Source organism: Drosophila bipectinata, chromosome XL (assembly GCF_030179905.1).
Source record: "Drosophila bipectinata strain 14024-0381.07 chromosome XL, DbipHiC1v2, whole genome shotgun sequence".
Taxonomy (NCBI): Eukaryota; Metazoa; Arthropoda; class Insecta; order Diptera; family Drosophilidae; genus Drosophila; species Drosophila bipectinata.
The window spans coordinates 2,146,785-2,170,313 of NC_091734.1; the positions used below are offsets into that span (position 1 = coordinate 2,146,785).

General features: G+C 39.3%; 1 protein-coding gene across 2 annotated transcripts; it reads left to right on the plus strand.

The window, feature by feature from the left end:
- Positions 1-7,926: 7,926 nt before the first annotated feature.
- On the plus strand, positions 7,927-23,091 carry LOC122321004 (microtubule-associated protein futsch-like). Of its 2 annotated transcripts, XM_070279126.1 has the most exons (9): positions 7,927-8,226; positions 8,293-8,367; positions 8,434-8,679; positions 8,734-9,000; positions 9,085-9,175; positions 9,236-9,693; positions 9,748-9,939; positions 11,083-12,039; positions 12,129-23,091. In XM_070279126.1, the coding sequence occupies exons 1-9, from the start codon at positions 7,969-7,971 to the stop codon at positions 22,827-22,829; spliced, it is 13,245 nt and encodes a 4,414-aa protein (XP_070135227.1). In that variant the 5' UTR covers positions 7,927-7,968; the 3' UTR covers positions 22,830-23,091. The 2 variants fall into 2 exon arrangements, with proteins under 2 accessions (XP_070135227.1, XP_070135226.1); XM_070279125.1 differs by having other exon boundaries at positions 9,085-9,693.
- Positions 23,092-23,529: the final 438 nt, after the last annotated feature.

Sequence of the window (23,529 nt, forward strand, 5' to 3'; positions counted from 1 at the left end):
CATATATATCTTTTTTTTTCCATGGTATATATTTTATTGAATCCCTTGTCGGCATGTCCATCACATGTTGCTCCTGACAAATTTCAGATTTTTGTTCATTTTTGTCCTGTCATCGGATTTTCTTATTAAAGAAACATCCGCATTTCCGCACTTTGGCACTTTCACTTTCCACTTTCTACTTTCTACCACTTGTATTGCCAATTGTTGTAGCCTGTCACGCCTACGTTTCCATTTCTGAATTTGTTGGTATTTTGTTGTTTGTTTTTTTTTTTACAACTTCTAATAACAGAAAAGTGCTGCTGATTTGGTTCATCACTTCAGTGTCATTTCCGCAATGGCACTTTCTTGTAGCCCCGCCCTCTTGCCCGGCTTGATCCTTCGTCCTTCGAGTTCCCGGCCTTCACCAGCTGTCTGTCGTTTGCGTTTCATTTTATTTTATTAAATGAAATGCCGTCAAATGCGCCGCAACAGAAACAGAGACGAAGACTGAGAAGCCAGCAGACAAGTGTCCTTATTTTCCATCTCTTTTCAGCGCCATATTTTTGTTTCTATGTGTGTGTGTGTGTGTGACATACTCGTATGTAAATCTGCGAGGGTTGACAAGAGAGTTGGCAGGAAACTACGAAAATAAAATGGCCTTAGAGTCCTTAGAGACCTATTTATTTTATAAAATATAATATTACCTCTTTTAAACCAAAACTTAAAGATTCTTATATTTTATTTAAAAATCTATTGGATAAAACTCAGACTGTAACTGATCCTTAAACTAATACCAGTACTGGAACCAACAGAACCACCCCCTGACATCCCTTGGTAATACAATAAAAATAAGCACTAAAAATAAAATAAAAAAAACCGGAAAAGGGAGCTAGAGTAGGAGAGGCGTGGCATTAGCAACTCTCGATGCCATAAAAAACAAATCTTGCCATAAAAATGCCCAACATAATTTAACAAAATAGCAATATCTACATCCCCATCCAAGCCGGGTACTGTGAGGGGGGCCTCTCATAAAAAAAAGTGTACAATAAACGCAAACTAAGTGGTCCCCTCTACAAGGGGTGGTGTGGAGCGGTGCGGGGTGGCATGAAGTGGCATGGAAAGCAGCGTAAATACTAAAAAGGGGGTGGCAATGGGGGGCAGGAGAGTGTTGCTCCTTAGCATCGCGAGCTTAATAAATGCAAATGTGTCCAAGTATGAACAATTATAGAAAGGAAATTTGCATTAAAAATTTATGTACTCTCTCTTTTTGTCTCTCCTTGCCGCAAAAAGATAAAGTCTCGCAAGTGCGACATAAATTTGAGACCAACCCCCCACCGCCCACCTAAAAACAGCTCACTTTTTTACAGAGTAAACAAAATATTTTTCTAGGAATTTTTTAGGTAAAGGATAGTATCGGGTATGGTATAATTTGCAGACTCTTTAGGGACTTTCTTTCAAAGACTTTGGAATTACCGTGTATATATCATAGTTTTTTAAGTTTTTTTATGTATATATTACTACATATTTTAGCCCTTTTTTATAAAATATATATATTTTTGTTCAGTGAATAGCCCTGGCCTTCAGAATTCGGGATAATGGCCGCTCTCTGCGGTCGTTGGCGGCCACAGAAAACCCCAAGGAAACATTCGTTCGCACAGATGTCTTTAGTTGTTGTCCTTGTTGATTTTCTTCTTCTTCTTCTTGTTGCTCTTATTATTGTTGTTGTTGTTCACAGTTTCGAGTGGCATGTTTTGTTGTTGTTGCTGCTTTAGTCCTTACTGTTGGACTGTGCATGGAGGCCTAACTAGCAGGAAGTCATTAAGTTGTTTAGCTCGCAATGGCAGCTTCTTTAATATTCCTTTCGCTTTTCCCACCCTCTGCCGTCCAAAAAAAAAAAAACAAACGTAGAATGTCCTTTGGCCAACTTCCGCAGCATGTGACATGAATGCCGGTTATTTATATATATTTTTTTTAATGCTTTTTTGGTGTTTCTTGTTTTGAAGTTCCTGCATTTGGCTTGCAGACTCTTATTTATGTTCAGCTAGGACGTGGCCAATTAGCCAAAAGGATTCACAGAATCGCTGGAGGCTGCTATCATAATATCAATATCCTTGAAAATTGCCGTAATTCATGTTTTGTTCTCTCTTTTTATTTTTTTGTAGCCAGGCAGGCAGTTAACAGGTCATAAGTCATTTCTTTATGGCCATTTTCCCTTTTCGGCCTTAACAGCTCATAAAGCCAAAGGACTTGTTCGGCCTTCACACTTAATAAATATTGTAATTGTAAAATAAAATGCAAAAAAAATAAATTTCAAAAGATTGCTGGTCGATGAGGTAAATACACTTATTATTGTGAAGAAGTCATGTAGTAGACTTCAGGAATTAATATGGAAAAGTGTGCCCCAATAAGTATGCTATGGATTTTGAAAAACCGTAAAAAGCAGTGAATTTTGAAGGTGTTTCTTTGCTTTGCTTATCCTGCTTTGGCAGCTCAGGAATATCCTTGGGAAATCATTTACATAACACTGCAACATTTTCAAAGTCAAAGTGCTCATGCCCTTGGTTATGGCAATAGTCAAGAGGGAATATGGCCCGAAAGAAGAAACAAATATTTGTTGATTTGTTGTAACCAAGGCAGACAAAAGGGCTCGGTCTCGGTCTCGGGTTCGGGCCAAAAACTTTTATTGCCTTTCCCCCCTGCTCCTTACCGACACTCTCATAAAAATTGCTTATCAATCGCAACAAACAAAAAAAAAATTGGGCTTCTTTTTTTTTATTCTTGGCAAGTCAGGAAATATCTTGTGGGTAAGGAATTTCAGAAAGGAATATACTTTCTTTTTTTTCGCCTTTTTGTTATGATTATTATTATTATATTTTGTTTTTTTTTTTTGATTATTGCTCGATATTTGTCAGTGAGTGAAACTTTGGAGCGTTATTTAGCCATAAGAAATCAAACTTTCTTAATTAACTTTCTTGAGCAGTCAGCAGATGCCAGGGATGAGGCTTGGTTTTACTCGCCTGTTTTTTTTTTTTGGAGTAAGGGGTGGCCCTTGTAAAGCAAAAAAAAAACAAAATATGTGAAAACGCCATCAGATACTTAAAAAAAGAGAAACTTGTTAGTTGGATTTTATTTTATTTTTTTTTACAAAGATACAAAGAAACATGTCACAGCATAAGCTAATATCACATGCATGTAGCCCTCTCTATCATACATTTCATAGCCCCTTCTCTTTCTTTTTTTTTTGTTGTATTGAAGCAGTTTTATCAAAAGTTTTATTGATTTTCAAGTTTGAATGATAACTTTACAAGAGTTTTTCGTATATATCGTACATCGGTGGGTGTACGATGAAAATTGTTAAATTGCTTGTTATTGACAAATACAAGAGTTTTTCCCATATATATGTGTGGGTGTTTCTGATGGAAAGAGATGGGTAGAAAAGGAGTAAAAGAGAGAGAGAGAGCGGTAGAGAGTACATGTCCCAGGCTGCCAAAGTTATCAATTCCAATTATGTAACCAAAAATAATTTGAAAACTTTGGCAAAAGACCAACACACACTGCGACCCACTTGATGGCTTCATAAGTTCATACTTGTTACCTGTGACTTGTCAAGTATTTGACTTTATCTCGGGTCTCCAGTTTGGTTGAGTTGGGTTTTCCAGTTTTCCAGTTACCACCTCGCTCCCGTCTCTCCCCCCCCCCCTTTTTAAGTTCTTGGCCAAGTTCTTGTGAACTCTGTGAGATTTGAGTGGGCGGGAGTGTATGTGGGTGGTGGCTCTGGAGGCCATTGATCGTTTAGGGCCACAAATGTGACAGAAAATGATTGGGATTGGGATTTAAACTTGACTTTTCATGTGACTTGTATTTTTGATATATTTTTAAGATTTCAAAATCCCCTTTTTTAAGAATTTTTCAAATATATCATATATACTTGAAATATCTACCTGTTACTTATTCCCAATTCTTTTATTTTTGTCCAGAAAAGTTCCTTGGGCCAAAGTTTCTACCGCACAGCATGACTCTGTCAGATTTCGGCCATAGTAATTAAACTTTCACTGGTGCAGTGATATTAAAAAATCAGAAAAAGTAAAGAAGAAAAAGGCAAACAATAAAAATATATATATTTAAAAACATCATAATGAAAATGAAGAACGAACTGCGGCAGTGTGGCGAGCAAAAAAAAAAGAAAGCCGAGCGACAGCTTGTTGACAATGTAAATAATGTGACAACGGGGCGGATGAGTGATGCAGATGGTCGGCTGAGAGAGAGAGAGAGAGCGGCGGGAGAGCGGAGCCGGGATATCCTCTGATCCTGGAGGCGTGGCTTTAGCCATAGCTGTAAAATTGGTTAGTGGCGAAAAGTAGCGTGGATGGGCTCAAGTGCATGTGTTTGCCGTGACGTTGATAAGCCGCAAAAGTGTCATAAAAAAATATGCAACTACTCCCGGTACCAAGGCGATGACAAAAAGCCCCATATCCTACGTACAACGGTACTACATAGTACTCTACCCATCCTGTACTACCCTCCCAAAAAAAAAGAAACTGTTTTTCTCGCCGGGGCTTATTTTCTGTTGGCGTCAGCGTTTTGTTTTGGCCAGTATACTGGCTTTTCGCCTTCAATATCCTCCCGCTCTCATACTATACATTCTTTTTTTTTTTGCAGTTCCTCTAGGAAAGTAACGTCGCAGCGGGCGTGAAAGTTGCGAGAATTTATAAAATTCACATTGACGCCGCAAATGTCATTTATCAACGTGTCACTGCCAGAGCGGGAAAAAGAGGGCTAGAGTGCGCAAGAAAGAGAGAGTGAGTAGAAAGTAGAAGAGGTCTAGAAAGAGAGTGGCTTCGAATTGTGGCTAACTGCTTTTGAGTTTAAAAAATATGTTATTTTTATTTCAAAAAAATTATTTTCGAAAGATTTGTTGGAAAATATAGAAGATTTTTGGAGAAGAAGTACCGGATATCATACTATTTCAGAACGTCAACTCCTTTGAATTAAAAATAAAAATCATACGAATATTACAAATAATTAAAATCTTGAACAAGGGGAATAAAAGTCCCAAAAAATCTCTTTCTCTGAAAAATCCCCATGAAATAATTCGCTGTCTTTAGAATTGCTTCTACTGCTTCTACCCGTTTAATGCCTCTTGGCCCGGCCCTCTTGTTCTTCTTATTTTCTGAGCCAGTTTGGTGGAACTTTTCGCACTTGGCACTAAATTTTCAGCTGCTTTTGTGTTATGACAATTATAATTGTGATTTTGCATATGTGTGTATGTGCGTGAGCCAGTATTTCTTGGCAGGAAGTATTTACGTGGGAAATTGTAACAAATGTTTTCTCTGCTTCTTCGATGTGTGTGCATTGTATATGTGCGAGTGTTTGAGTGTGTGTGTGTGTAGCCTTGTTGCACTTTTCCGCCTGCCGCAGGACGACAAAGTAACTGTAAACTGAAAACTGGAAACTGAAAACCAACGGCATCCAAAACTAAAATAGTGAAATTAAATTACATGTGGGTGTGTTTAAAAGTTCAAGGGTGTAGTAAGTATATTTTTTGGAGGGGGATTAGGATTAGGAATTAAATAATGAAAGTGAAGTAGAACCTTTGGTGTTTATTATATAAATTATAATGAGAATTTTCTAAAAAAACTTGTGTATGAAAATGTGCTTAGAAAAAAAAAGCGAACTTTAAGAATGTGACTTGTATGGTAAGCATTCCTTCTTCCGCCTCTATTAAAGTTATGTTTTCTATAATGTTAATATTTTTTTAAAGAAATAATTAATTTATAAAATAATCTCCTTAAATATAGTGCTAAAAATATTATATTAAAACTACGTCACTGGTAAAGTGACCGAATATGTGGCGGGCTTTTCTTAAATAGTCATAGAGTGTTGGAAAACAAACAAGGCTCTGTAGACTGGCGCTTCTTCTTCTTCTTTTGGCCTTTCTCGCTAGCTGCTTCTTCTTCTTCTTTTGGCCAAAAAAGTTTTTTTTTTTTTGTATTTTTTTTTTTGCGAAGAAAAAGGGGGCAAGTGGGCGGAGTCCATGCGTGGTGGGCGTGTTTGAAAAGTTGCAGCCGAAATGAAATATGCTCTGTGGCACGGCGAGAAATCTCCAACCAAACTGAGAGGGGTGGGTGGGAGAAAGCAGGAGGAGAAAGTACAAAGAGAGGGGAGATAGGGGAAAAGGAAGAAGTCGAGCGGAGACAAAAAGCCTTGGCAGGAAGTTTTTGGCTACGGAAATTTATAAGATTTATGTTTAATTGTTGTTTTTGGCTTTTGCGGCAGCTGCCGCGTGTCTCTTGCAACAAACACACACACACTCGTATACTCACACTCCTTTACCAGATTTTTGGTTTTTTTTCCTTTTTTTGGCACACAAAAAACAAATTAATTAGTAAAATTAAATGGCAGACGAATGGCAAATGACAAGTTCAGGCAATTAAATAAAAAATACGACCAACAAATTCCTCACAGAAATCAAAATGAAAATCATAAATTGCAAACAATTGTTTGGTCCGCTAACCGCAAATACCGAAAGATGAATTTTCCACTAGAAAATGGGTATTTTTTTTTTTTTTGGGGAAACCCTAAAACTAAGCTCGTTAGGAGAAAAACAGGACAAATGCCATAAATTACAAAAGTGCAAATGGCTCGCAAGGAGACAAATTAAATCGAATCGAATATATATATATGGATTTTATCTTGTGGCTTGCAATTATAAATGCATTTGTCAAATATTGAAACAAAAATGAAATACTCTCCAAGGAGATGGTGTGGTTTTTGCTGGCTGAGCAATTAATACCAATAATGCAATGAATACTTCTTGGCTAATTCGACAGAATGTGGCCAACACCGAAAGAAACAATTTATACAAATTTTAAGGTTTTTTTTAATCCTAAGAAATGGCTAAGAAAAGTATCTTTCGAAAGCCAACTTTCTAGCAATAAACTTTTAAAGACCTTTAAGTTTTTTAGAAATAGAATTTTGCCATTTTTTATAAGAGCCCCTTTAACCCATGGATTTGAGGTCCTTGAATGGTAAAGATGTAAGGGTTTTTGGGGTATGAAAATGCTGTCGCTGTGGACTTGACTCGATTTGTGTTGCGTGCAGATTTGCGGAGTTGCCAGGACTTTCTTGGTATCCTTTAGGCATCCTTTAGTATATGGTAATAGAGCTGGCCAAACAGAACTGAACAGTACCGAGCCGAACACAAATCCTGACCACAGAAGCCATGACCGCACTTTTAATCAAAGTGAAAACTATGAAAATTTATAAAATAATTCTCGTAAACGAGAAGAACGAGGCTCTTGAATGCCAAACACACACACACACACAAAAAAGAAAAAACAAAAAACAACTAGAATTTGTGCAAGGAGCTTGTCACTGCATACCGCCCCAGTACCCTGCCCTGGCGCATCCTTTAGGAAAAACCAGGAAAACCAAGGATTCTTTAGATATACAGTATATATGCTCTGTGTTCATGTTTGTGTTTGGATTTTCGGTTCTGGTCTGGGTTTTGGGCTTCTGGGAAGGATCTCCTGGCCCCCCTGATTCCTGCCCCCTGCCAGCTGTGAGGATATTTGCATGATATATGTAGTTATAATAAACCACAAGAGCTGCTAAAGCAACAGAGACCTCCCCAGAAGGGAGAAGGTCGAAGGTCGGTGGTCGGAGGTCCTGCAACGAGAATGGGCAAACAAATGCCAATGTGCAACGGTGCGTAGGTTGCACAAATGGCAAATGTTGCACAAACAGGCCACCAAACAGCATCAAAGCCAGCTAATCGAAGGTTTATTGTCAAGAACTTATAATTTAAACAGACCATTTTCGATAATAGGGTCTTTTTTGTTCTTTTTTCCAAAAAAACTTAGCAAACGATGCAAAAGCTGTCAAATGTCATACATATATGTATTGTCAGTGACTGGTATATTTCGCCTTAATTTTCTCAATAAAATTGTATAAAACTTTGAAACTAATATTGTTAATTGTGAGCTAAAAATGAGTGAGCCAAATAGAGATATGCCACAAACGGAACCCGATCCGAAACCCGATATACTCCAACAATTGACCAATATGTTATTCGGTGACGATGACGACAATGACGACGATGCGGACAATATAGGTGGCACTTTGGAATTTTCTCATGGGGTAGATGTATATAATGTTCCACAACCCGAGCTGGCCAACGTGGAAGGCGAGCTTGTCGAAGTCCAGTGGAGCGATCTGCAGAACACTGAAGGGGTATTGCTGGAGGCGGTATGTTTTTGGCGGACTTGGGGCATTTTTGAATTGTCATGTCAAAATATGACCGTTTCTTGATAGACTATACCGCCCATGGAAACGGAATCGATATTTAGTATTGATGCATTATCTGTCGACGATTTATTGACCCAGCGGGTATGTGCAATTAATTAGAAACCCTAAACGATAACCCTTTCTCGATTAAATTACCTTCACTAACAGTTTGACAGCTCGGCTAGTAATGTGCAAACGACTAAGTTGTGTGAAAATAGACAAATGAGTGAAAATTCCGCGGAAAACCACACTGCCAACGCTGGCGATCCGGATGTTTCAGATGACAGACCCGACGCGTCTGGCCCTAAGAACTCCGCGGTTGATGCGGTTATTATGGAATTCATCACCGATATTAACGGCTGCATTGTGGCCCCTTGTGAAATTTCTACTGCTACTGAAAATCTTTCTCATATGGTATGTTTCTTTTTTTTTCTTAGGCTCGCCCTTTGACCTTTAACTTTGTTACAGGCAGGGGAGGATCTTAACAACAACAATGATATGAATCAATTACTCCAACAATCCATTGAAACAATGGATTTGAGCAACAATGATATGTGTCAGCCTTTGATTGAGTGGATTGCAGATGCTCCACAGGAGGAGCAAAAAAGTGCAGAAGGGCCTGATATTCTTATTCCCCAATCGGTGGGCAAGCAAATTTCTATCCAAGACTGCATCGGGTTTGACGAGACTCTGAGTGACGCTAGCAATGATTGTGCAACCTCTGAAGATTTTGAGGTAGGATTTGTTAATGATTTTAATGAATCTTTTCCAGAATCAGTTTCTATATATTAATGGGAAAATTTTAATAAATCTTTATAGCAGTCGGACCATACCAATGAGGACGATGACGAGGCGGTTATAGAAGCTAGTGAGCCAAACGATCAATTGGACAGTAACGAGATGTCCTTAAGTATGGAAGCAACTGAAACTAGTGTTGTTGCATCATCACCATCAACGACCACACCCACAGAGGCAGTGAATGCTGCCAAGGATGTGACTTCCGAGGATGTAGTTGCCGCAGAAAACGTACAAAATCTGCCGCTACTTTCATCACCTGATCGATTAGTTGATGCTCAGTCTAATGTTGGGACTACCAACATAGTTGCCGCAGAAATCGTACAAAATCTGCCGCTACTTACATCACCTGATCGACCAGTTGATGCTCAGCCTAATGTTGGGACTACCAACATAGTTGCCGCAGAAAACGTACAAAATCTGCCGCTACTTACATCACCTGATCGATTAGTTGATGCTCAGCCTAATGTTGGGACTTCCATGTCCCATCCAACGAACCATGTAGCAGGGAACAAGCCCAGTTTGAGCAACGAGGCGGCGCAGAAGGCATTGCAGGAAAATCGCATGTTACCTGGAGGCGGCCAAGAATCTAAAAGCCAGATAACCCAACCTATGGCAGCGAATCAGGCAAATGTAAGTATTGCAACCTACAACCGTGGCATTCTATTTACGTGCAACCCATTTCAGAGACCCGAGCCGGTGGGCCAGGCTTCTGGCTTCCAGGCTTCACATCCACAAATGCCACCGTCCAAGGGCATGCAGATCAAGCATCGTGGCAAGCCGATGCACATAATGTTGCCCCAAGGGGGCAAGTCAATCCAGAAGGAGCCTCCGCCGCGTCGTCCTCCAGTGGCGGAAAAGAAAACCAGCATGACAGCGGTATGTTATTTCCTTACAATCCTTACAATCCTTAATTATAAATATTATTTTAAAAATAATTATTTGAGCCTAACGAAAAGATCCAATAATAACAAAAATATTATATCAGCTTTTTATTTATTTTAGCTTTTATTTATTTATTTTCTTCTGTATTTATTTCAATATTTTGCCTTTTATTCAATGACTTTTTATACCCTTGCAGAGGGTATTATAATTTTGGTCAAAAGTGTGCAACGCAGTGAAGGAGACATCTCCGACCCTATAAAGTATATATATTCTTGATCAGGATCACCTCCTGAGTTGATATGAGCATGTCCGTCTGTCCGTCTGTCCGTCTGTCCGTCTGTCTGTCCGTCTGTCTGTTTCTACGCAAACTAGTCTCTCAGTTTTAAAGCTATCGTCTTGAAACTTTGCACACACCCTTCTTTCCTTTGCACGCAGTATATAAGTCGGAACGGCCCGGATCGGCCGACTATATCCTATAGCTGCCATATAACTGATTGATCGGAAATGGTATAACTTTGGTGTTTTTAGAGTTAGAGAGTTCCAATTCGACATGAGAGCTATTTTTGGCAAAACATTACGTCATGGCAAATTTCATAAGGATCGGCCGACTATATCCTATAGCTGCCATATAACTGAACGATCGGAAATGACCCAACTTTCGTGTTTTTGAAGATAGAAAGCTGGAATTTAATACAGATTCTATTTTTGGTCAGTTGATCCAACGTATCAAATTTCATTAGGATCGGCCGACTATATCCCATAGCTGCCATATAACTGAACGATCGGAAATGGTATTTGGTAGAAATATCAACTTTCGTATTTTTGAAGATAGAAGTTTGGGATTTTTTTTAGATTTTGTATTGTAATAAATTGGATTATATATTCCTATTCCCATAAGGATCGGCCAACTATATCCGATGTTTGCGATATATATCCGGTTTTAACTGCAAGGGTATATAAACTTCGGCTCCGCCCGAAGTTAGCTTTCCTTTCTTGTTTTAAGAGAATTTAATCCTACTATGTATTTATAATGAAAAGCTTTATTTTAGAATTAATCTAAAAATTTATGATAAAATCTCTTGAAACATTTATAACTGGGGATCTTGTTTAAATCAATAATATATTCCTTTCCAATAGTTTATGAATGGATCGATTACTCGCCTGGAAGATAGACTCAAATCACCACCGGCTGCCAGATCATCGTCATCCTCGTCGTCATCTTCTTCTTCGTCGAGTTCTAGCTCCGGTTCCGGATCAAGCTCGAGCTCGAGCTCGGGATCTAGCTCGAGTTCCAGCTCAGAGTCAGAATCTGATTCATCCAAAAAGTCATCAAAATCGTCCGAAAAATCAAAGTCAAAATCAGCATCCGAATCGTTATCTAAATCTGAATCTGCTAATTTATCCAAACCAGAATCGGCAACTGGTCCAGAATCACAAACGGCATTTCAACCAGAAGCCAAATCTCCACCCAATCTAGCATCCAAAGGGATACTAACTCATTTAGCAGTTTCTCGATTGTCTGAAACCTCATCATCGGAATCGGATTCACCAACACGAATGACCTCGATGGGAATACATCAGTCGAGGACAAACAGCCCCTTATCCAACATACCCCAACGGGTCAATCCACAGGTGGGTCAGGCCGAACGTTTGGACAAACCAACGGCACCACAGACAGCCGCTCAGCTACCATCGCTGTCCAGCTTATTTTCACCACCACCTCCTCGCCCAGAGAAACCCCTATGCCGCGGATCGGTGACCGGTTCAAGGGTGTCGGATTCATCGTCTTCATTAGTAGGTCGCCAAAGAATTGGGACAAGTTGTTCAAATCCCATCTTGGGTTCCAAAGCTGGTCCTAGTTCTGGAATATCTAGCTTAGCGGCCATTAAGGCGTTTGGGCCGGGCTCTCATAATCGTTCTGTAGCTGCGTCTAGCTTAGGTTCATCTTCAGGTCACCGTTCCAAAGGAGCTGATGGTTACTTGGATCCTAAGTACATTTTCCCGGTGGGGAAATACGGTGCCGGTAGTGGAAAACCCGATCCCCAGAAGATGCAACAAATCAAGGACCAGCTCAACGTACCGAAAGAAGCAGATGTAAGTACTATTCTTCTCCATTTCATTAATTAATAAGACAAGGACTATTTTAAGATAAATTTTTTTAAAAAATATCTTTCTTTTTGCAGGGTAAAGGAGAGGTGAAGGTTCCTCCAATGCGAAAGCTGCCTCCCGTTCCGCCCAAACGCGTTATAAAGCCCGTTGCTAAAGTACCAGAGGAAAACCTATCGTTTTCCAGAATTCAAACACATCCGAAACGCATTGTGAATCCAGTTAAACAGACTCAAATCAGTATACCAGCATCAATGGATAAACCTCCGAATTTTGAAATGCTTTCTTTAAACAAACCTTCGGAAAAACCCTCTGATAGATCGGCGAGAATTGCGAAAAGTGTATCTGAAAAGAACTTACCGGCAAAACCCAACGAAGCTTATATTGCCAATCGTGATATTTCACCGGCTGTTCAAAATAACAAAACGACAGTTGTACAGAAAACGTTGGATTTGAATGAAAAGCGCTCTAATTCAACAAGTCGAGGGGAAGGCAAACCAAATGAGCTTCCAATTAATCCTGTTGAGATACCTCAGGTCAACCAGAACAGAATGGTAGAACAACCTTCCTGGAATCCTAACGTTCGTAAGGCTCATACGCCAAAAAACCCACCGGTTGATCCAAATCAACCTAAAAGGAAACCTGGAAGACCTCGTAAGTATCCAGTTGTGGAACCGCAGCTATCGGCAACAGGTGAGCCAATAATTAAAGAAAAAAAAAAAAGGGGTCCGTATAAGAAAAAGAATAAGCTACTACCGGATGGAACACCGGCAAACAATGAAGAGAAACCAAAAGGTAAACGAGGTAGACCCAAAAATAAAACGGAAGAAATCATGTCGGAAGAAATCAGTATGTCTGAAGAATCCCCCCAGAAAGCTGAGAAAAGAACTGGATCGGTGATACTAGTACCTAGTATAATGAATAAACTATATGCAAGATATGTGGAGGAACTAGAGTTAAGTTCCAGATCGAAGAACAGTGAAATACAAAGACGTCCATCCGCTTCCAGAAGAATAGAAAAAGTAGAACCGAAAGACGCTAAAGAAGTAAAAGAAAAGTACGCACTATATGTATCGATGTTTAAATCTAGTTCCAAAAACAAAAAGTATAGAATGAATAACGACGGAAAATCAACGGAAACCGGCATCGTGGTGGACAGTCCAGACACTTCAAAAATTATCGAGGATAGACTATTATCTTTTCCTTCCAAAAACAAGAATGAGCGACGATCTTCGTCCAAAAACAAAGAGGAAGGAGAACCTTCGAGAAGCGAACATTCCACGAATGGCCAGGAATCAAATTTTCAAATCGTAGAAGAAAACGAAGAACCATCGAGTTCTATAAACATGTTTCCTCTATGTCCTCCTCTACGTCCATCCACTTCTACAAATGTGGTGCAAGGACAACCATCCAGTGATGTAATGGAAATCAGTGCAAAGCCGTTAGAAGCTACTGAAGTTCAAGAACAATACAACAAAGATATAGAGGAACCAAAATCCAGTTCGATAAACATGCAGCAGGAAAAGTCTGCAATGAATAAGGATGAAAGACCAATGGAACCCAAAGTCTTAGAGAAAAGTCCTGACGCTTTAAAAAGCATGGAGCAAAGACGATCATCTCCTTCTACAAACAAGGCTGAAGGACAAGCTTCTCTCTCCGGAAACAAAGAAAAAGGACGTCAAACCATATCCAAAAATGTGGAAGAACGGGGTCCACTCAATTCCAAAAACGTAAAGGAAACCCAAGGATACTCATCCAACCCAATGAGAGACACACGGCCATCTACGCTCAAAGCTAATGAAATACAAGAACGTAACAATGATATAGCGAAACCAGAATCCAGTTCTAGAAACATCGAAAAGGAAGGCCATGGAATGAATAGCGGTGGAAGACCACAAGAAGCGACGGTCGTAGAGGAAAGTCGAGACACCTCCAACTGTACGGAGCAAAGACGATCATCTCCTTCTAAAAACAAGGATGAAGAAGGAGCTTCTCCACACAGAAACAAAGAAGAAGGACGTCCAGCCATTTCCACAAGTGTTGGGGAAAGAGGTCCATCTACTTTTAGAAAAACAGAGGAAGATAATAATGGAATGAAAATCGGTGCAAAGCCGCTAGAAGCAGGTAAAATACAGGAACGATACAACAAAGATATAACGGAGGAAGAATCTAGATCCACAGAAACACAGAAAGAAAAGTCTAGAATGAATAACGCTGTAAGAACAATGGAACCCACAGTCCTGGATGACGCTCACAGTCCGGAAGCTTTAAACAGCATGGAGCAAAGACGATCATCTCCTTCTAAGAACAAAGATGAAGGACAGGCTTCTCCTTGCAAAAACAAAGAGAAAGGATGTCCAACAATTCCCACAAATGTGGGAGAACGGGGTCCACCCAATTCCAGAAACGTAGAGGAAATACAAATATTGTCTTCTAGCCAAATAAGAGACAGACGGCCTTCTACGCTCGAAGCTTGTCAAATACTAAAACAAAATAATGATATAGCAAAACTACAACCCAGTTCTAGAAACATCGAGAGGGAAGACCATAGAAAGAATAATGGTGGAAGACCACTGGAAGCGACTGTCATAAAGGAAAGTCGAGAAACCTCCAAATGTACGGAGCAAAGACTACCATCTCCTTCTAAAAAAAAAGAAGAAAAACGAGCTTCTCCTTCCAAAAACAAAGAGGAAAGACGTCCATCCATTCCCACAAATGTGGAGGAACGGGGACCACCCAATTCCAGAAACGTAGACGGAACACAAATATTGTCTTCTAGCCAAATAAAAGACAGACGGCCTTCTACGCTCGAAGCTTGTCAAATACTAGAACAAAATAATAATATAGCAAAACTACAACCCAGTTCTAGAAACATCGAGAGGGAAGACCATAGAAGGAATAATGGTGGAAGACCACTGGAAGCGACTGTCATAAAGGAAAGTCGAGAAACCTCCAAATGTACGGAGCAAAGACAATCGTCTTCTTCTAAAAAAAAAGAAGAAAAACGAGCTTCTCCTTCCAAAAACAAAGAGGAAAGACGTCCATCCATTCCCACAAATGTGGAGGAACGGGGTCCACCCAGTTCCAGAAACGTAGAGGAAACACAAATATTTTCTTCCAATAAAATAAGAGACAGACGTCCTTCTACGCTCAAAGCTAGTCAACAAGAACGAAGCAATGATATAGCGAACCTACAACCCAGTTCTAGAAACATCGAGAAGGAAGACCATAGAATGAATAAAGATGGAAGACAACTGGAAGCGACGGTCGTAAAAGCAAGTCGACACACCTCCAAAAGTATAGAGCGAAGGCGATCATCCCTTTCTAAAAACATAAATGAGAGACGAGATTCTCCATCGAGAAACAAAGAAGAAGGACGTCCAACCATTTCCACAAGTGTTGGGGAAAGAGGTCCACCCAATTCTAGAAACGTAGAGGAATCCCAAAGAATCTCTTCACACAAAATGAGAAACAGAAGGCCTTCTACGCTCGAAGCTTGTCAAATACAAGAACGAAACAATGATATAGCAAAACTACAACCCAGTTCTAAAAACATCGAGATGGATGACCATAGAATGAATAAAGATGGAAGACAACTGGAAGCGTCTGTCGTAAAGGAAAGTCGAGACACTTTCAAAAGCACAGAGCGAAGGCGATCAACCTCTTCTAAAAACAAGAATGAGAGACTAGATTCTCTATCCAGAAACAAAGAAGAAGGACGTCCAACCATTTTCACAGATGTGGAAGAACGGGGTCCATGCAGTTCCAGAAACGGAGAGGAAGCCCATGGACACTCTTCCAACAAAACGCGAGAAAAACGGTCTTCTACGCTTAAAGCTAGTGAAAGAAAAGAACGTAACAATGATATGGCGAAACTAGAATCTAGTTCTAGAAACATCGAGAAGAAAGACCAAAGAATGAATAAAGATAGAAGACCACTGGAAGCGACGGTCGTAAAAGAAAGTCGACACACCTCCAAAAGAACAGAGCGAAGGCGATCATCCCCTTCTAAAAACGAGAATGAGAGACGAGTTTCTCCACCCAGAAACAAAGAAGAAGGACGTCCAACCATTGACACAACTGTGGAGGAAAGAGGTTCATCCAATTCCAGAATTGAAGAGGAAACCGAACGATTTTCTTTCAACAAAATGGGAGACACAGAAGAAGAATGTCCATACACTTTCAGACAAATCGAAGAATGTCGACCATCTTGTTCCGGAATCATGGAGGAAAAACGTCAAAAAAACCTATCTTCCTCTTCTAAAACAAAAATAGAAAAACGATCTGCCCATTCCAGAAACATAGAGAAGAGAGAACTTTTGTGTTGCAAAAACATTGAAGATCGCCCATGCACTTCTACAAATGAGGAGGGAAGACTTCCAAAAGTCGCATCCATTTCTATAAACAATGAGGAAAAACGTCTATTAACTTCCAAAAGAAGGGAGAAGGAAACTGTTGGAATGAAATTCGATGCAAAGTCACTAGAACCTAGAAAAATAAAAGAACTACATGAAAAATATAACAAACATAAAGATGAACGACTATCCAGTGCCAGAAACATTCCGGAGGATGTGGAGGGAAGACGTCTATCCACTACCAGGAACATAGAGAAAGCCCAAGCATCCTCATGCAGCAAAATAATAGACACACGCCCATCCACTTCCCGAAGCATTGAAAATGGAGAATGTTCATGTTGCAGAAACATTGAGGAAGGAAATCCATATACTTCCAGGGAAATAAAGGAAACGCATCGCTCTACTACCAGAAAAATCGGTGAAAGACTTGACCAAAGAATACCATCATCTCGTTCCACGAATATAAATGAAAGACGACCAACGAGGTCCAATAACCAGATCGAGGAAGAATCAGCTACATCGAGAATTTCGAATAGAGGAAGGCTGGCGGAAGCCGAAAATATAATAAACGATAGTCCACCGTCTTCTAAAATATCCACAATCGGGACGTCCAGAAAATCTGTTATTCCTATTAGGGAAGAATCAGAAAGAAACCGAAACCATCAGGAAGATGGCAGTTCTACTTATGAAGATAGTCCAGCAGATACTCCAATCTATGATGAATCTGGAGATGATGTTAGTTCCACCTATGACGAAACTCGAGAAGTTTTTCCAATCTGCAAGGAATCTCAGAATGATGTTAGTCCCACCTATGAAGAAACTCGAGAAGAAGATTCTCCAATCTATGAAGAATATCGAGATGAAGTTGGTTCCACCCACGAGGACACTCGAGAAGATGAAACTCAAATATATGAAGAATCTCTAGATGGGCTTAGTCCAATCTATGAAGATCCTCAGGTTGATGTTGAGTGTGAATTCGAGAGAGTAGAAATGAAAAACAAAGTACCAATCAAGAAAGGAGAAAATTTGGTTTACAGCTCCAGTTTAATTGATAGTCTCTTTGAATATGACGAGCACGACAAAATCCGTATATCGCAAGAGGATCATCAGTATGACTCTTCAGAGCCTAGTCCAGTTTATGTCGAGGAAGATGATCAGCCTTCAAAATCAAAAGTTTCTACGGTTAAGCTTCAAGAAAAAGCCGAGAAAAACTATCCAACTTATGAAAAACACAGAAGTAACCAAAAATTCGAGAGATGTGCTAAAGAAAGTAGATATAAAACCGAGGACGAGCGAAGGCGTAAAATCGTAAATGATGGTTCACCCGAAACGGTAAATCCACAAATAAAATGTAATTGTCCCCATGAGGATAGGCCACTGAAGATTATAACGGCAAAGTCTAAAAAGAAAACTCCGGAGGAGGTGAAAGCGATAAGAAATAAAATGTCTAATCAACAGGAAAGCATAAGTCGTTCAACCCAGACTGAAAGTTTTTTGGAAAAAGATGCAGAAGACGAAAAAATTAAAGAAGACTGTGCAGTTGATCTTTCAAAGTTATCCCAGGGGAAAAAACCTACTTCTCATCGAAATATAAAAAAACCATCCCCTGAACGACCTGTTTCCAAAAGGGGCAAGAAACGTAGAATAGAATCTCATTCAAACGAATCTTATTTAACCGAATCCAATCCTAAGAAATCTTACCCCACAGAATCTGTTTCAGAAATGGAATACCATTCCTCTCAAGCTGATCCCTCCAAACGGGGCAACAAACGTAGAAAAGAATCTCATCCAACGGAATCTTGTTTACAAATGGAAAGTCATTCTTCTCAAGCTGTTCTTTCCAAAAATACTAGAAAGGAATCTAGTCGAAGAGAATTATCTCCAAAAGAGTCTCTTAAAAAAGAATCTCATCGAAAAGGATATTGTCCAAATTGTTCAAAAGATTATTTTCCAGAAATCAGAAGTCATTCCCCTGTAGCTGAATATGATGTCACAAATAGAGAAGAATCTTATCCGCGAGAATCTGATCCCAAAGACTGTTATCCAAAGGAATTTTATTTCGAAGAATCTCATCTAGAAATGGAGAATAGAACCCCTCTAGCTGGTCCCTCTACATCGGAAAATAGTGAAAAGGAATCTGACTTAGAATCTGAATCTGGGGAATCGCTATCATCAATAGATTTACCTGAAGCTGATACTTGCAAGGAGGGAAGTAGACGTAGAGAAGGATACCCAATGGAATCTCATATAACAGAATCCCAGTATAAAAAATCGTATCCAAAAGAATATTCTCCATCAATGGAAAATCGTTCTTCTGGAGCTGATCTTTTCCAACGGACCAAAAAAACTAACAAAGAATCTCATCGAAGACAAGTTTGTCCAAAAGAGTCGCATCGAAAAGAATCTCTTCAAATAGAGTCTCATCGGAAAGAATATAATCAAATTAAATCCAATTCAGCAGGGTATCATTTAAAAAATAGAAGTGATTTTTCCGAAGCGGATTTCCCCAAACATGGCGAGAGAAATAGAGAAGATATTCATCCAAGAGAATCTCACCTAAGTTTTAAAAAATCTAATAATGAAGGGGAGAATGATTTCCCTGTAGCTCATCCTTCCAAATCTGGCAACAAACGTAAAGAATCTTATACAAAAGAATCCTCCACAACTGATCGAGTCGCCCGACCATCTGGAAAAAGCCCTATAGAAGAAGTTCGTCCTAAGGAGTCTTTACCAAGAAAATCAAAAGAATCGTCTCACCGTTCCAGAGAATCCCATCAAAAAGGATCTCATTCACAAAAAGAAAATCAATCTCCTGAACTTTTCGAACTGGAAAAGAAATGTAGAAAGGAATCTCGTCCAATAGGGTCTGATTTAACGAAATCTCATCCTAACGAATCTTCTACAAAAGAATTTCATAAAAAAATGGAAAAGAAATCTTCTCTACCTGGTGTTACCAACCTGTGCAAAAAATATGGAGATGAATCTCATCGAACAAAATTTCATCAAAATGGATCTTATTTAGAAGGTTCCCACGCGAAAAAGAGAAGTCTTTCCCCTGTAGCTGATCTCTCTCACCATGGCATAAAACATACAGAAGAATGTATTCATAGTTCAAAAAAATATTATCCCAGAGAGTCTCGTTCAGAGGAAACTTGTCCAAAAGAATCTTGCTCGAGAATATTACATCGAGAAGGATCTCATTCAGATGAATCTTGTTTAGATGAATCTTGTTCAGAAGAATCTTGTTCACAAGAATCTTGCTCAGAAGTATCCGATCCTAAGAATCGTTCAAGAATACCAAGTCATGACGAATCTCGTTTAGAAGAATCACATCAAAAAGAACATCGTCCAATAGAAGCTTGTCTTCGAGTGTCTAGTCCAAAAGATTTTCGTTCAAGCTTACCAAGTCAAAAAGGATCTTGTTCAGAAAAATGCTGTTCACAAGAATCTCAAACAAAGAGTCGTCCAAGAATACCACGTCAGCAAGAATCTCGTCCGGGAGAATGTTGTTCACGAGAAACTCGATTAAGAATGCCAAGCCAAGAAGAATCTCGTCAAAAAGAACATCGTCCAATCGAAGCTTGTCTTCGAGAATCTCGTCCAAGGATGCCACGTCAAGAAGAAAAATCCTGTTCAGAAGAATCTCGATCCAATAATCATCCAAGAATACCACGGCAGCAAGAATCTCATTCAGAAGAGTGTAGTTCACGAAAAACTTGTCCAAAAGAAACTCGATTAAGAATGCCAAGCCAAGAAGAATCTCAACAAAAAGAACATCGTCCAATCGAAGCTTGTCCTCGAGAGTCTAGTCCAAAAGAATTCCGTTCAAGCTTACCAAAACGAACAGAATATCGTTTAGAAGAATCGTGTACAATAATATCACGTCAAGACGAATCTCGTTTAAGAGAATGTCGTCCAAAGGAAACTCGTCCAACGGAATCTGGTTCAAAAGAATCACATCAAAGAGAATCTCGACCTGCAGAATCACGCCAAAAAGAATATTGTCCACATGAATCTTGTCCTAAAGAGTCTAGTGAAAAAGAATCTCGTCTAAGAGAATCTCATTCAAAAGAGTCTATTCCAAATATGCAAAATCCATCTCTGGTAGCTGACCTTTCCAAACGGGGCAAGAAACGCAGAGAAGAGTCTCGTTCAAGTGAATCTCATTCAACAAAACCTCATTCGGAAAATCGTTCTCATGTAGCTGATCTTCCCAGGTATGGTAAAAAACCTAGAGATGATTTTTATTCAGGAGAATACCATTCAAAAGCAACCCATTCAAAAGACTCGCTTTCTAGAGAATCGCATCTTTCCAAACGGAACCAAAAACCTAGAGAAGAATTTCTTCGAAAGGACTCATATTCCAAAGATTCATGTTCCAAAGAATCTTATAAAAAAATGGAAAATAAATCACCTGTAGCGGATCGTTCCAAACGTGACAAGAAACCAAATGAGTCTCGTCCAAGAGAACTTTCTCCAAAAGAATCGTATCGAAAAGAATATCGTCAAAGATTGGAAAATCAACATAAAGTACGTGAAGAGACAGTCTCAATTTCGAAAAGAAGCCGACAGCCAACAGACTTTCCACTTGAAAAAGAAAATAAAGCACCTTGTAACGTGGTGCTATCGGAAAATCCGTTTAAAAATCCGCCAAAAAAAAGGAAAGCTGTGGAAGCTGAACTAGAAAGGGCTCGAGAAAAACGGAGAACCTTGAGCCATGTCCGAGAAAATCAACAAGTACCCAAACATCCGAAGCCACCTGAGTATGATACTACTTCTGTGCCTGCTCCACCGCGTGTGCGGGCTCCACCACCTGTGCCGGCTCCAACGCCTGTGCCGGCCCCACATCCCATTGAACCGCCACCACCTCCAATTAAGCCACCACCACCTCCAATTCGACCACCACCACCTCCTTTCACTCCTACACCTACTCCAGCTCCTCCACCACCACCACGTTCAACACTCGCACCCACAACAGCCGACAGGGAAAGGACAATAAGGCCAAAGACAGGGCCAAAACCAATGCCAACTTTAATGAATGATCAAGTAGAAGCGCCTTTGAAAAGCAGAAAACCGGACACCAAAGCAAGAAAAACAGAACCCAAACCAAAAGAAGCTATTCAAGATACCAATAAGCCTCCAGAAAATAGCAAGAAAGAGATTCTACCGCCATCTAATAAAACGAAACCTAAAACAGAGCCAGTCCTCAAGCGAAAGATAATAGATCCGTTTCCAGCTAAGCCGAAGAAGAAATGTCCTGATTCCATATTAAATGACCCCAGGCCGATAAGTAATGTCATGATACCAAAAATCGAAAGTCTGCAACTATTTGATCCGAAAAATAGTTCCATAATCAAATCGGTGCAAGTAATACCACAAAAACCTAAAATTTCAATAAATATTTCTCAAGAAAAGCAACAGGAGTCGAACAATGTCAAGCCGGTTCTAAAAGAAAAGGATACTTTGAAGAAGCCAATACCTGATAATACTACAGATAGAAGAAATATATCTAAAAACTCTGTACCGGAAACTAGAAATCGAAATACTGAAGTACTATCCCAAAGTTCGATGCCAAGGATAAGAGATTCGAACTATGCCAGGCCGGTTCTAAAAGAAAAGGATACTTTGAAGAAGCCAATACCTGATAATACTACAGATAGAAGAAATATATCTAAAAACTCTGTACCGGAAACTAGAAATCGAAATACTGAAGTACTATCCCAAAGTTCGATGCCAAGGATAAGAGATTCGAACTATGCCAGGCCGGTTCTAAAAGAAAAGGTTACTTTGAAGAAGCCAATACCTGATAATACTACAAATAATAGACACATTTCTAAGCCTTGTGTGCTGGAAACTAAAAATCCTCAAGTACTACCCCAAAGTTCGATGCCAAGGATAAGAGATTTGAACTGTGCCAGGCCGGTTCTAAAAGAAAAGGATACTTTGAAGAAGCCAATACCTGATAATACTACAGATAGAAGAAATATATCTAAAAACTCTGTACCGGAAACTAGAAATCGAAATACACAAGTACTACCCCAAAGTTCGATGCCAAGGATAAGAGATTCGAGCTGTGCCAGGCCGGTTCTAAAAGAAAAGGTTACTTTGAAGAAGCCAATACCTCATAATACTACAAATAATAGACGCATTTCAAAGACTTCTGTACCGGAAACTAAAAATGTAAATAATCAAGTACTACCCCAACGACCCCCCCCGGAAGTAACACGACCCACACGAAGAATTTCAATTAGTACTTATCAAGAAAAGCGGAGGGATTCGAACAATGCCAAGCCGGATCTTCAACAAAAGGGTACTTTGAACAAGCCAATACCTAATAATACTACTAATACTAGAAATATATCCACAAATACTGTACCGGAAACAAGTTCCATGCCAAAGAGTAGAGAAAATAATAATATCTAATAATAATAATAATACCTAATAATACTACTAATACTAGAAATATTTCCACAAATACTGTACCGGAAACTAGTTCCATGCCAAAGAGTAGAGAAAATGTTGAAAATGCTCAATGTGAGGGACCTTTTCACCGGCAGTGAGTTTTTGAATTTTTCCATCATAATTAATATTATTTTTTTATTTTTATTTATAAGATATAGTTAAGCATCAGAATCTCAAGATTTCAAATAAAAATGATATATAATTATATAATGTGATATAAAAAATGATTTTGTAAATAAAGCATAAAAACTATCTGATAACGATACATATCCTACCTTAACTGCAAGGGTTTCCATGTCGTTTAGTTTTGTTCTTAAGCTTGTTAGGTTTAGGAAAGGATGTTATTATTAACTTTAGGCTTTGGGCTTCTATAGTATTTTATAAAAATGTCGGAGACAGCCAAAACTAGTTTTTAATTTGATTTAATTTTCCTGTTCAGAAAATCAAAAAACTTTAGAACTGACAGTTAATTATTAGTCATGCCTTTGATGGACGCGAGTACAGGACTCTCAAGGATATTAGGGCACGCACCAACCAAGTGGCGCCTCAACGATTACCAAAAGCCAGAGGTACCCATCCATCGGGGGCATCGCAGAATTGATCATAGTAGCTATTCCTCTGAGTTCTAAAGTGGACTTTGTTTTGTCTTTCAATTTTCTTG

Bases quoted from the DNA above. Each gene is read 5' to 3' on its own strand.
- LOC122321004 (XM_070279125.1), top strand. From the start codon at position 7,969: ATGAGTGAGCCAAATAGAGATATGCCACAAACGGAACCCGATCCGAAA. The intron at 8,227-8,292 runs GTATGTTTTTGG...GTTTCTTGATAG, and splicing joins AAGGGGTATTGCTGGAGGCG to ACTATACCGCCCATGGAAAC. The intron at 8,680-8,733 runs GTATGTTTCTTT...ACTTTGTTACAG, and splicing joins CTGAAAATCTTTCTCATATG to GCAGGGGAGGATCTTAACAA.